Raw genomic sequence first — 12,881 nt, forward strand, 5'->3', positions numbered from 1 at the left:
CCCCTGCACGGCCTCACGGCGGTAAGGACCTCACCCCTGCACGGCCCCACGGCGGTAAGGACCTCACCCCTGCAAGCCCCTCGGTGGTGAGGGCCTCACCCCTGCACGGCCCCTCGGTGGTGAGGACCTCGGCACCCTGTCACCCCGTAACCTGTTGGAGCCGTTTTTGTCTGGGGTTTTTGGGAGAGGGAGCTGAAACCCCCAGAGAACCTGCCCGTCAGAGGCCACACAGCAATGACAGAACCAGTGTTCGAAGCCAGTTTTCAGACTTTGCTCCAAATCACCTCCTCCTCCAGGAAACCCCCTTGGGTTGCTCCTCCCGGCCCCACCCTGTGCCCTGTGGATGCCAGAATGAAACTGGGTTTATGGGCCCTGGGGCCTCACACATGCTTCCTCGTCAGCCGGCTGACCTCCATCCAAGGGGCAAAGGCTCCCTGCGGGGGTCAGGCCTCAGGACAGGAGTCGCACGGCAGGGAGGGGCCGTTCCTCTTTCTCATCCCTCTGGGCTGCAAACATTTTTGAGTCATCTCAGCTCCTTGGGCCCCTGGGCTGAGTTCCATCCGCAGACACCAGGCCAAGTCCCTGCTGGCCGCCCCGGAACCCAGGCTAGAACCTCGCCCCCCACCCAGGACCCAGGCCGAGCCTCCAGCCCCCGGCCTGAGGCTGCTTCCACCTGGATTCAGCCACCCCTCCTCCGAGTCCCCAAACCAGCACCCCGGGAGGTGTTTACTGCCCAGAACCTCCAGTCAGGGGCCTGGAGGGGTGAATAAGCTTCTCTCTAGAAGCCTCTGGAATTCCCCTAATCACGGAGGGGCCGCTGTGGCCTCTGGCCATGGGGGTGCCAACCCGGCCTCTCCCTCAGACGGTTCTGTGATTTGGGGTTCAACGCTTGTGGTGGAAACTGAAGCACCCGCAGAGTTCAGGGATAAGGGCCTCGCTCTCCCAGTGGGTCCCCTTGAGGCCCCAGAGTGCATGGGGGGCTGAGGGAAAGGCACCCCAGGGAGTCCCTGAGGGCAATGGCATGGGGCAGGGGACCTCCCTGCACTGAAGTCCTCCCAGGTAAGCAGACCCCGACCACGGGCGACACCCCCACGCAAATGTGGACCCAACCCCACACAGGACCCCGGCCCGGCATAGCCCAGGGCGCCCCCAGCCTCACCCGCCAGCTCCTGGCCCCGAAGCCTGCGGCCTCAGCTCTGGCTCCTCGATGGATACAGAGGCCTCTGAGCTCCGCCCGGCCTGCCGGGTTGCTAGGGGAGAGAGGCCCCACCCAGGGGAAGCAGGTGTGCCCCCTCCCCCCCAGCCCCACCTGGGCTTGGCTCAGGAAACAAAGTCCAGAGGAGGAGGGAGAAAGACGATACCAGGCTGGGCAAGGGCGGGCACGGTGCCCGCTGTGGGCTGCCCCTCCACTCCCAGGCCTCCACACAGCCCCAAGGAGCCAGAACTCAGTCGAAATCACCTTCAGCGGCCTGGCTCTGCTGCCGCCTCTCAGCCCCGCTCAGAGAGGGACAGCGTGTGCCCAGGGTCACACAGCAGCTCAGCAGCCACAGTGGCCTGTGTGTCCTGGGGGCGCGGAGGGGCTGAGTCCCAATCCTGTCTGTGCCTCCTGCCCCAGCCCACCCCTTAGGGCAGCTCCCCTAGTTGGCCCCTTTCTTGCATAAAGCAGGTTTGGGAGATTCTGGAGGTTCAGTGTGGCCTGGGTTCTTGCCCCACCTGACCTCTCTGAGTCCCGTTTCCTCCTCCTCCATGATGTTCCCTGTGGGGGAACATCATGCCCAAGCTCCCTCAGGGCTGCTGGGGAGAATTCCCCAGGCCCCATCAACATAAAGAACCCTACAAGGGGGCCGGGCGCGGTGGCTCACCCCTGTAATCCCAGCACTTTGAAATGCCGAGATGGGCGGATCACTTGGGGCCAAGAGTTTGAGACCAGCCTGGCCAACATGGTGAAACCCCATGTCTACTATAAATACAAAAATTAGCTGGTCGTGTTGGCAAACACCTGTAGTCCCAGCTACTCGGGAGGCTGAGGCAGGAGAATCGCTTGAACCCAGGAGGTGGAGGCTGCAATGAGCCGAGATCGCACCACTGCACTCCGGCCTGGGCGACAGAGCGAAACTCCAACTCAGAAAAGAAAAGAAAAAACTGCACAAGGTCAAAAGACGCAGCCCCCCTGAAAGATGGGGACATGGAGGTCCTCAGACGCCCAGGGTCCTCCTGGGTTTTTGGTCAAGGCGCAGAGGGCCTGCTGGGACTGTGGGTAGCGGCAACTGTGGGGAAGCCGGGCCACTGGCCTAGTGCCATCTACGAGGGGGAGGAACACAGCAGAGTGGGCACAGCTTCAGTTCCCCAGGCTGGGGCTCTGTCCTGACCCACCCCTCGGCTGCTTGTGGAACCCCTCTGAACCTCAGTCTCTTTTCCAGTAAAAAGACTCCCAGCTCTGAATCTGGCAATCCGGCAGGGCTGCTCAGGATGGGGTTTTTTTTTTTTTTTTTTTTTTTTTGTGAGGCGGAGTTTTGCTCGTTACCCAGGCTGGAGTGCAATGGTGCGATCTCGGCTCACCGCAACCTCCGCCTCCTGGGTTCAGGCAATTCTCCTGCTTCAGCCTCCTGAGTAGCTGGGATTACAGGCACGCGCCACCATGCCCAGCTAATTTTTTGTAGTTTTTAGTAGAGACGGGGTTTCACCATGTTGACCAGGATGGTCTCAATCTCTTGACCTCGTGATCCACCCGCCTCGGCCTCCCAAAGTGCTGGGATTACAGGCTTGAGCCACCGCACCCGGCCCCGAAGGCTTATTTCACAGATGGCGAAACAGGCCCAGAGGAGGCAGTGACTTCTCCAAGACCACAGCATGAGAGAGAGTGGGGCTACCGGGCACCTTCCCCGGAGCGTGAAGCTGGTCTCTCCATACAGACACTTCCTCCCCAGCCCCCTGTGTATCTCTCAGGGGCCGGCTTCTTTGCTGAGCTTGGGGTGTCCAGGGGACCCTTCTGTTATCACCCAGGGGCTGTGAGCCCTGCAAAATGAGGAGCCAAAGGGCAGGGTGGGGTGAATGCAGAACCCAGGGGCTCCCCACAGCAGCCCCTTACCTCCAGGCCTTACCTGCACGGCAGGGATTCCACCAGCGCCTCCCACCACCCCACGGCGCCCAGGGTGAGCCCAGCAGGTGAACAGGTGCAGGCGGGTGAAGCCAGCTCTCCCGAACCCCGATCAGCTTCCCTTTTATGTCTCCAAGGCCTGAAGGCCCCACCCCCCTGGCCTGGCCACGCCTTCCTCGCCAGGTTGAAAGCCAAGAACTCCAGGAACTGGGGCTGTTCACGCGGTTTATTTGCTTCTCTGGGAAAATCAAGAACATCGGGGGCCTCGTCACACACCAAAAGCAGAGGGGCAGCAAGGGCACTTCAGCGAAGGCTCGCGGCTCGAGGGACTCGGGCGGACTCAAGGGAGGAGGAGGGGGTTCCGCGGCTGATGCCCAGGTCACCCCCGAGAGGGCCTCTCCTCCCAGCCACCCAGGGGCAGAGCGGAGGCAGGGACCCAGGCTCGCCTCCGAGGTGGCCCCGTACCTGCCCTGCTGAGGCTGCAGGCGGGCACCAGGCTGAGCGCGGGCACCAGGCTGGAGCCTGGTTGTCCAAAGCCAACGCGTGAGAAGGTGTCTGTGAGAATGTGCACGAATGTGCCTCTGGGGACGAGGGTGGCTGCCCCCAGGAGGGAAGCCCCTTGCCAATTCCAGTGAGAGGGGACTGGGGGCAGGCTCACATTGGTCTGGGTGGCAAATGAGGGTCTCCTGCTCCAACCCAAGAGGAGACTTCCTGTCCCAGGCCGTGTCCCTCCCTCTACTGCCCGGACATGCTCCAAGCCCAGTAGAGCTGGCAGATGGGGCCTGATCTCTGGGATTTGGTTGGGAAGACCCAGGACCCTGGTCCAAGCAGGTTGGAGAAGAGGCCGGGGGCGGCCCCTAGGGTCCCCAAATTAGCACCAGGAGGAAGGAGGGCCCAGTGGGGTTGGAAGCTCAGGGCAAGGAGTGGCTCACTCGGTCCCTGCCCTGTGCAGGGGCACATCAATGACCCCTGGTTCACCCCATCTAGAAGACAGCCCAGGGGTTACAGGCCCCTCCCGAGTGGGGGGATGACCCGAGGTGTACCCCTCCCTCAGACTCCACTGTCCACTGGTTGGGCCCATGGAGGGCATGGGGGCACAGCAGGCTGGGGGTGCCAGAGGGGCTCTTCCTCCACCCAAGACCTTGAGCCCCAAAAGAGGCACGGCCTCACCCCAACTGCCTGAGATTGGGGGGCCAGCGCCTTTGCTGGGAAACCCCGTGGAGTCCCCTTCTGGGGACTGAGCAGGCCCCAGTGCCCCCCAGCTCCCGGGGCCCTCTCTGGCGGGGTGTCCCCTCAGAGAAAGGCACAGGCGGGAGGCCCAGAGGGTGGCAGGCTGGCCTAGGCCACGTGGAGGCCGCGGGTTCCACCAGCCAGGACCTCGGTGGGCGCGAGCCGCGTCTGCGAAGCTGCCGTGACGTGGGGGGGCCTCGTTTCGGGAAAAGCGGGTCTGCCCTGTCCTCTCCTACCAGGCGCAAGAGCACGGCTCTGGTTCGGGGGGAGTGTTGGGGCATGGTGACAGGCGGGGGCCCCTGTCCCTCTTTCCAGTGAAAGAAAACTCGGAAGGAACATGTAACAACTCGCCCGGTCCTAGGCTGTGGGTGGAGGGTGGGCAGGCGCCGGGAGGGGCCGGGCTGGTGGGTGTCTGTGGTGGGGGTGGGGGCCGGGGTCTCAGGGGCCGGGCCGGCTCACATGATGGAGCAGCATTTACAGCGCTGTTTCTTCATGTCGAGGTCCTGGGGGTCGCTGGTGGTGGCCTTGGGCCCCGCCTGGTTCTCCTCCCTGGTGCCCGCCTCTGTGGGAGGCTCGGCCGCACTGCCATTGGGCGGGGCGGGCTCCTTGGGCTCCGCGGCGTCTTCGATGACCACCAGCTCCGCCGTGATGGTGTCTTGAAGGCCCAGCACCTTCTTGGTCTCTGCCTCGTCCTCCACGTTCTGGTAACCCATGAAGATCATGGTGACCGGGGGCTCCTGGCCCGGCTGGATCCCCGGCGGGCCCGACGTGGCCTCGCCTGGCTGTGCCTGCACCCCGGTGATCTCACGCCGGGAGGGCGTGGTCCGGGCCGCCTCCTCCACGGCTCCCCGGGTCTCTGCGGCCCCTGCCGTGGACCCTGCCTCGCTCATCGTGACCTCGTCCGCTTTGTGGATGAGTTCGTCCACCTCGGAGGAGCTCAAGGGGTGGATCCCGTTCTCGGCGGTGCCGTCCACAGCATGGACCACTGTACAAGGAGAGACAGAGAGGGTGACCTGGCTGGAGGCGGGAGGGACAGAGGGAGTGACCTGGCCGGAGGCGGGAGGGACAGAGGGAGTGACCTGGCTGGAGGCGGGAGGGTCAGTGGGAGTGACCTGGCCGGAGGCGGGAGGGACAGAGGGAGTCACCTGGCTGCAGGCAGGAGGGACAGAGAGAGTCACCTGGCGGGAGGCGGGAGGGTCAGAGGGAGTCACCTGGCTGGAGGCGGGAGGGACAGAGGGAGTCACCTGGCTGGAGGCGGGAGGAACAGAGAGAGTGACCTGGCTGGAGGCGGGAGGGACAGAGAGAGTGACCTGGCTGGAGGCGGGAGGGACAGAGGGAGTCACCTGTCTCGGGGCGGGAGGGAATCCTGGGGAAAGCTCATCACCTCCTCGAGGTCAAAGAGGAAATCACGAACTAGATTTCTATTTTTTTTTTTTTTTTTTTTAAAAGACGGGCTTTCGCCATATTGGTCAGGCTGCTCTTGAACTCCCGACCTCAGGTGATCCGCCCGCCTCCGCCTCCCAAAGTGCTGGGATTACAGGCGTGAGCCACCGCGCCCGGCACGAACTAGCTTTCTGATTCAGAACTGGCAGACAATGGAAGCTCCCTGCTGGCTTCTGCAGATGCAGCCAGAGTCGTGCAATGAGGAAGTTGTTATTATTATTATTTTATTTATTTTTTTGAGACGGAGTTTCGCTCTTGTCACCCAGGCTGGAGTGCAATGGCGCGATCTCGGCTCACCGCAACCTCCGCCTCCTGGGTTCAGGCAATTCTCCTGCCTCAGCCTCCTGAGTAGCTGGGATTACAGGCACGCGCCACCATGCCCAGCTCATTTTTTGTATTTTTAGTAGAGACGGGGTTTCACCATGTTGACCAGGATGGTCTCGATCTCTTGACCTCGTGATCCACCCGCCTCGGCCTCCCAAAGTGCTGGGATGACAGGCGTGAGCCACCGCGCCCGGCCCAGGCTAATTTTTGTATTTTCAGTAGAGACGGGGTTTCATTATGGTGGCCAGACCTCAAGTGATCCAACTGCCTTGGCGTCCCAAAGTGCTGGGATGACAGGCGTGAGCCATATTTTTATCATTATTAGTTTCTGAGACTGAGTCTCTCTCTGTCGCCCAGGCTGGATGCAGTGGGGCGATCTCGGCTCACGGCAACCTCCGCCTCCCGGGTGACAGCGATTCTCCTGCCTCAGCCTCCCGAGCAGCTGGGACTACAGGCGTGCACCACCACGCCCGGCTAATTCTGTATTTATAGTAGAGACGGGGTTTCTCCATGTTGGCCAGGCTGGTCTCAAACTCCCGACCTCAGGTGATCCGCCCACCTTGGCCACCCAAAGTGCTGGGATTACAGGCGACAGCCACCGCGCCGGCCAATGAGGGAAATCTATAGGCACCAAGGCATTTATTAGGAACCAAGGAAGAGTGAAAAGAAATCAATTGGGATTTTTTTTTTTTCTGAGACAGAATTGCCCAGGCTGGAGTGCAATGGCGCGATCCCAGCTCACTGCCACCTCTGCCTCCCTAGTGTAAGCCATTCTCATCCTCTGTCTCCTGAGCAGCTGGGATTACAGGACTGCACCAACGTGCCTGGTCATTTTCTGTATTTTTTGTAGGAATGGGGTTTCACTATGTTGGCCAGGCTGGTCTTAAACTCCTGACCTCAAGTGCTGAGATGACGGGCATGAACCACCACGCCCGGTCACAAATTGGGATTTTATTGTTTCCCGTTTTGAAGCACGGTGACCCTTGGACCACGTGAGACTGAACTGTGTGGGTCACTTCTACGTGGATTTTCTTTCACCTCTGCCCTCCGAGACGGCAAAACCAACCCCTCCTCCTGCTCCTCCACCTACTCAGCATGAAGATGACAAAGACCTTTAGGATGAGCCACTTCCTCTTAATGAACAGTAAATATATTTTCTCTTTCTTTTCCTTTTCTTTTTTCCTTTTTTTTTGTAACCAAGGCTGGAGTTGCTACGGCGGTGAGATACCAGCTCACTGCAGCCTCTGCCTCCCAGGTTCAAGCAATTCTCCTGCCTCAGCCTCCCAAGTAGCTGGGATCGCAGGTGCCTGTCTTTTCTTTGAGGCAGACCAGGCTGGCGTGCAGTGCCGCCATCTCGGCTCCCTGCAACCTCCGCCTCCTGGGTCTGAGTGATCCTCCTGCCTCAGCCTCCCGAGTAGCTGGGATGACAGGCACGTGCCACCATGCCCAGCTATGTGTTATATTTTCAGTAGAGTCGGAGTTTCACCACGTTGGCCGGGCCGGTCTCGAACTGCTGACCTCATGCCATCATCATCCCCCCACCTCAGCCTTCCAAAGTGTTAGAATTACAGGCGCGAGCCTCCGTGCCTGGCCACAGGTGCCTAATTTTTGTATTTTTACTAGAGACGGGGTTGATATTCATGGTTTTGGTAGAGTCGGAGTTTCACCACGTTGGCCTCGCTGACCTCAGGTCCTCCCCCCACCTCGGCCTCCCAAAGTGCTGGGATGACAGGCGTGAGCGCCCGCGTTCAGAATCTTTCCTCTTCTTTATTTTTGACACAGTGTCACAGTCTGTTGCCCGGGCTGGGGTACAGTGGCGGGATCACCGCTCACTGCAGCCTCGACCTCCCAGGTTCAAGCAGTCCTCCCAAATCAGCCGCCCGAGCGGCTGGGACCACAGGTGCGTGCTTCCACACCTGGCCATTTTTCTTTTTTGTGGAGGCGAGTTCTCCTGATGTCTCCCAGGCTGGCCTTGAACACTGAGGTTCAGGCTCCTCCACCCTGGCCTCCCAAAGCACGGACGGGCGTGAGCCACCGCACCTGGCCTCGATTTTCCTTCTTTTTTTTTTCTTTTGCAGGTGAGATGCATCAAAGTGCAGAAAATAAGATATGTTTGGAACTACTTACAAGGACAGTTCCAGAAAATTGGGCACGTTGCTTTAGCAAGTACAAAGAAGAAAAATGTTATCTCAAAAGTATTATGGCTAAATGTGTTCTTTTCCTAATTGTTATCTTAGCTCTTTGGAAGACTGGCTCAGGTCTGCCAAGACACATCAAAAATTTGGATCGGGCTTAACAAGAGAAGAACCAGACATTAGGTACCATGCATATTATTGCCTGCAGTAGTTCAAAAGGGTGATTATCAGTTAGCCAAATAGATCAGTCAATAGTTATGTTAATGGATTAATATCAGAAAATATTGTAATATTACAAGGGCCTTGATTTTCTTAATGCAATTTTATTTTCTCTAACTTGCTATATTGTAAGAATATATTATATAATACTCATACAATAGACGTGTTACGGCTCCCTGTGCCATCAAGAAGGCTTCCAGCCAATAGGAGGCTGTTAGCATTTCAGTTCGGAAAGACTGGCCCGGCACGGCGGCTCCCGCCTGTCATCCCAGCACTTTGGGAGGCCGAGGTGGGCTGATCACTTGAGGTCAGGAGCTCAAGACCAGCCTGGACAACAAGGTGAATCTCCGTCTCTAATAAAAAAACACAAATAGGCCGGGCGCGGTGGCTCACGCCTGTGATCCCAGCACTTTGGGAGGCCGAGGCGGGTGGATCACGAGGTCAAGAGATCGAGACCATCCTGGTCAACATGGTGAAACCCCGTCTCTACTAAAAATACAAAAAATCAGCTGGGCATGGTGGCGCGTGCCTGTAATCCCAGCTACTCAGGAGGCTGAGGCAGGAGAATTGCCTGAACCCAGGAGGCGGAGGTTGCGCTGAGCTGAGATTGCGCCATTGCACGCCAGCCTGGGCAACAGAGCAAAACTCCATCTCAGAAAAAAAACGTTTTGGGAAAGTGAAAAGTTATCCGTGGTTTTTCAACAGCGCAGGGTCGGTGGCCCTAATACCTGTGCTGTTCAAGGGTTAACTCTACAGTAATTCCTTTTTTTGTGTGTGTGAGGGAGTCTCACTGTCACCCAGGCCGGAGTGCAATGGCTCAATCTCAGCTCATTGCAACCTCCGCCTCCCGGGTTCAAGTGAATCTCCTGCCTCAGCCTCTCAAGTAGCTGGGACTACAGGTGTGCGCCACCACGTCCGGCTAATATTTCCTATTTTTAGTAGAGACAGGGTTTCGCCGTGTTGATCAGGCTGATCTTGAACTCCTGACCTCAGGTGATCTGCCCGCCTCAGCCTCCCAAAATGCTGGGATTACCGGCATGAGCCACTGCACCTGGCCTATAATTCCACATATTTTAGCCAACTGGCTCCCACGCGATCACCCTGAAAAGTAGGTATTCTTTCCCATTGTAAAGACAGCAAAAATGAAAGTTCAAAGAAGGAAGCGACTGGCCCAAGGTCATATATCTGCGCAGGGCTAAACCCCTGCTGTGTCCCCGCGTCTAGGTTTGTTTCTCTTATACAAGACAGGACCACCCACCCTGGGGAACTGGAGGTTAGATGTTACAGGGATTCTGATATTTTCCTTTTTCGAGTGTATTTGATTGATCTTAAACTAACATTTTCATTCATTTTAAGTTTCATTCATTTCTTTTTTTGTTTTCTACGAAGTGCCCTAAAGACTACGCATTTTCCTCCGAGTTCTGCTTTGGCTGCATCCCACAGATTAGATTATGTTATTCACTTTCAAGTGTATTTTTGTTTTTTGTTTTTTTTGTTTTTGAGAAGAAGTCTTTCTCTGTCGCTAGGCTGGAGTGCAGTGGCACTATCTTGGCTCACTACAGCCTCTGCCTCCCAGGTTCAAGCGATTCTCTTGCCTCAGCCTCTCCAGTAGCTGGGACTACAGGTGCATGCCACCATGCCTGGCTAATTTTTTTGTATTTTTAGCAGAGACAGGGTTTCACTATGTTAGCCAGGATGGTCTTGATCTCCTGACCTCATGATCCACCTGGCTCAGCCTCCCAGAGTACTGGGATTACAGGCGTGAGCCACTGTTCCTGGCTCAGAAAGGTGTTTTTAAATTTCAAGGGGTAGAGGAACACAGAGCAGACGACATAAGCTTTTAACAGTCCCCAAGCCTCCTTGGCAGCCTAGGTCGTGGTGGTCACGTTCTGCCAATGTTCTGTGTTTGAATTCTCCATTGGGATGCGTTTTAAACATATAATCAGTCTTGCTGTATGTGTTTCCCAAGACTTTCCAAAGTCCCTTATCTGTGTCTCTCTGACTTGTCATTTTCTGAGCTGCGCTGGACCCTCCAAGGACCGGATCTCGGCACCCCCGAAGGACTCCCAGCTGTGGTCTGAAGCCAGCCCTAGATCACAGCCCTGCAAATTCCTTCTAGAAATGCAGCTGCCTGCACCACGCTGGGACTTGGTAGGGACACAGTGGGGGCCCAGGGACTCGCCTCCTCTGGGCCAAGGGTCAGGGCTCCTGTTCCTGGCTCTAGGCCAGAAGGAAAGTGCTCTCTATGTTCAGTTTCTAAACCCCCAGGGAGGGGAGTCCATGCTTCAAGGCCTCTCGGTGACTTTGGGCAGGAGGCCCGGGGGGTGGGGTGTGTCTGGATCATGCAGAATTGAATTCAGTGTCTCACTGACCACTGCCCCAAGACAGGAATGGGAGCCCTGGGCTGCCATGGAAACGGATTACCTTCCCGTTGCTAAGCAACCAGTGCCCAGCCCGGCAGGCAAGTCTGGAATCCCCCGGGGCCAGGTGAGGCTGCAGAGGGTGGAGGGGGGGTGGGGGAGGGGAAGGCGAGGCATGGGGACTCCCAGGCCCACATGGCTGGGACGAGCTGGAGCTGAGATGCTACCCGTACCACACCCCAAATCCCCCCCAGGGAGCTGGGCTGTGGGGACCCCTCTGACAGCATCTGGGGCGCTGGAGAGGCCCAAGCTGAGAACGGAAGGCTTTGGGAATCTAAACCACAGGGGGCCCCAGTTCACACCACCAGGAGGGCAAAGGGAAGGGGCTACAGGCACTGGTGAGGACACGGGGAAACTGGGTCCTTGTCCGACAGCCGCGGGAAGGAGACGGTACAGCTGCCATGGAAAGCGGCAGGCCCTCCCTGAGCTCCAGTCACCTCAGGACCCAGCAGTTCGCTCCCAGGTGCACACCCAGAGGCCTCAAAAGCAGGGGCGTGAACAAATATTTGCACACAAATCTCCCCAGCACTCTACGCACGGAAGCCCGAACGTCTACAGATGGAAGAAGGGGTAAGCCCAACGCGGTCCACCCGACCTGTGGAATAGTATTCAGCCATGAAAAAGAGCAAGGCTCTGACCCAGGCCACATTGCAGATGCACCTTGAGGACGTCACACGCAGTGAGAGACGCCAGACACAAGGCCACACGCAGTGTGTGATCTCATTTTTTTTTTTTTTTTTTAAATAGAGACTGGTTTCACTATGTTGGTCAGGCTGATCTCGAACTCCTGACCTTGTGATCCGCCCGCCTCGGCCTCCCAAAGAGCTGGGATGACAGGCGTGAGCCACCGCGCCCAGCCTGAGGTGGAGTTTCACGCTTGTCTCCCAGGCTGGGGTGCAGTGGCGTGATCTCGGCTCACCGCAACCTCCGCCTCCCGGGTTCAAGTGATTCTGCGGCCTCAGCCTCCCGAGTCGCTGGGACTACAGGCATTTGCCACCATGACTGGGTCATTTTGTATTTTTAGTAGAGACAGGTCATGTTGGCCAGGCTGGTCTCGAACCCCTGACCTCAGGTGATCCGCCCGCCTCGGCCTCCCAGGGTGCGGGGATTACAGGCGTGAGAAATGTCCAGGACAGGCCAATCCAGAAAGACAGAGGGGAGGCGTGGGCGCCGGGCCGGGCACGTCTCGGGGAGTGACGCCTGATGGGGACGGGCTGCTTTCCTTTTTCGTTTTGAGACAGGTCTTGGCCTGTCGCCCAGGCTGGAGTGCGGTGACGCCATCGCAGCTCACGGCAGCCTCCGTGTCCCCGGCCCAAGTGAGCCTCCCAATAAGGCAGAATTTTACGGTTGGCGGATTCTGTCTCACAAGGAAAAAGCGTGTGACTCGGCACGTTGGGGGCCAGGCGGGAGGGTCCCCCGAGTCCGGGAGCTGGAGGCTGCGGGGGCTGTGATGGTGTCACCGCGGTGCGGCCTGGCGGACAGAGCGAAAACTGTCTCTAAAAAACAAATAAATACAAAGAAAAGAGAGAGAGAGAGAGAGAGAGAGGGGAGGAGGGAGGGAGGGGGAGGGGGAGGGACAGGGAGGGAGGGGGAGGGAGGGGGAGGGGGAGGGGGAGGGGAGGGACGGGGAGGGAGGGGGAGGGGCTGACTTTGGGGCTTGTGTGCGCGGCGGCCTCCTCCCTCCCACAGCCTGTCTGCCTCTAGGCCACCAGGAGCCATTAAACCCGAATCAGACCTCAGCCCCCCCCCCCCCCCCCCCGGGACCCAGAGCACCCAAAGCCCTCGGGACACAGCCCCGCCCGGCCCCAGGCTCCGGGGAAAGCACCCTTCCTCTCCCTGCATGAGCCCGGCTCCCCGCACCCCTGCAGCCCGGCTCCACTCACCCCTGCAGCCCGGCTCCACTCACCCCTCCAGCCCGGCTCCCCTCACCCCTCCAGCCCGGCTCCCCACACCCCTCCAGCCCAGGTCCCCACGCCCCTCCAGCCCGGCTCCCCTCGCCCCTCCAGCCCGGCT

The 12,881-nt window shown here is 58.6% G+C and overlaps 2 protein-coding genes across 9 annotated transcripts in view; both read right to left on the reverse strand.

The window, feature by feature from the left end:
* Window positions 1-12,881, reverse strand: part of MISP (mitotic spindle positioning) — a 28,474-nt gene that overhangs the window by 7,913 nt on the left and 7,680 nt on the right. The window contains exon 2 of one of the 5 annotated variants that reach the window (XM_032272069.1): window positions 3,102-3,594. The gene's annotated coding sequence lies outside the window, so the exon portion shown is untranslated. Of the gene's footprint in view, window positions 1-673; window positions 687-1,159; window positions 1,223-3,101; window positions 3,618-12,881 lie in introns of those variants that run through there. The other 4 variants (XM_032272070.1, XM_032272068.1, XM_032272073.1 and 1 more) reach the window with 4 other exon arrangements.
* Window positions 3,806-12,881, reverse strand: part of PALM (paralemmin) — a 39,380-nt gene continuing 30,304 nt past the window's right edge. For all 4 annotated transcript variants that reach the window (XM_032272077.1, XM_032272074.1, XM_032272075.1 and 1 more), the window contains one exon: window positions 3,806-5,312. In XM_032272077.1, the coding sequence (XP_032127968.1) occupies window positions 4,783-5,312 (530 nt within the window). In that variant the 3' untranslated portion in view covers window positions 3,806-4,782. The remainder of the gene's footprint in view (window positions 5,313-12,881) is intronic.

The sequence above is a fragment of the Sapajus apella genome, unplaced genomic scaffold (genome assembly GCF_009761245.1).
Source record: "Sapajus apella isolate SASKATOON/1434 unplaced genomic scaffold, GSC_monkey_1.0 scaffold281, whole genome shotgun sequence".
Classification (NCBI taxonomy): Eukaryota; Metazoa; Chordata; class Mammalia; order Primates; family Cebidae; genus Sapajus; species Sapajus apella.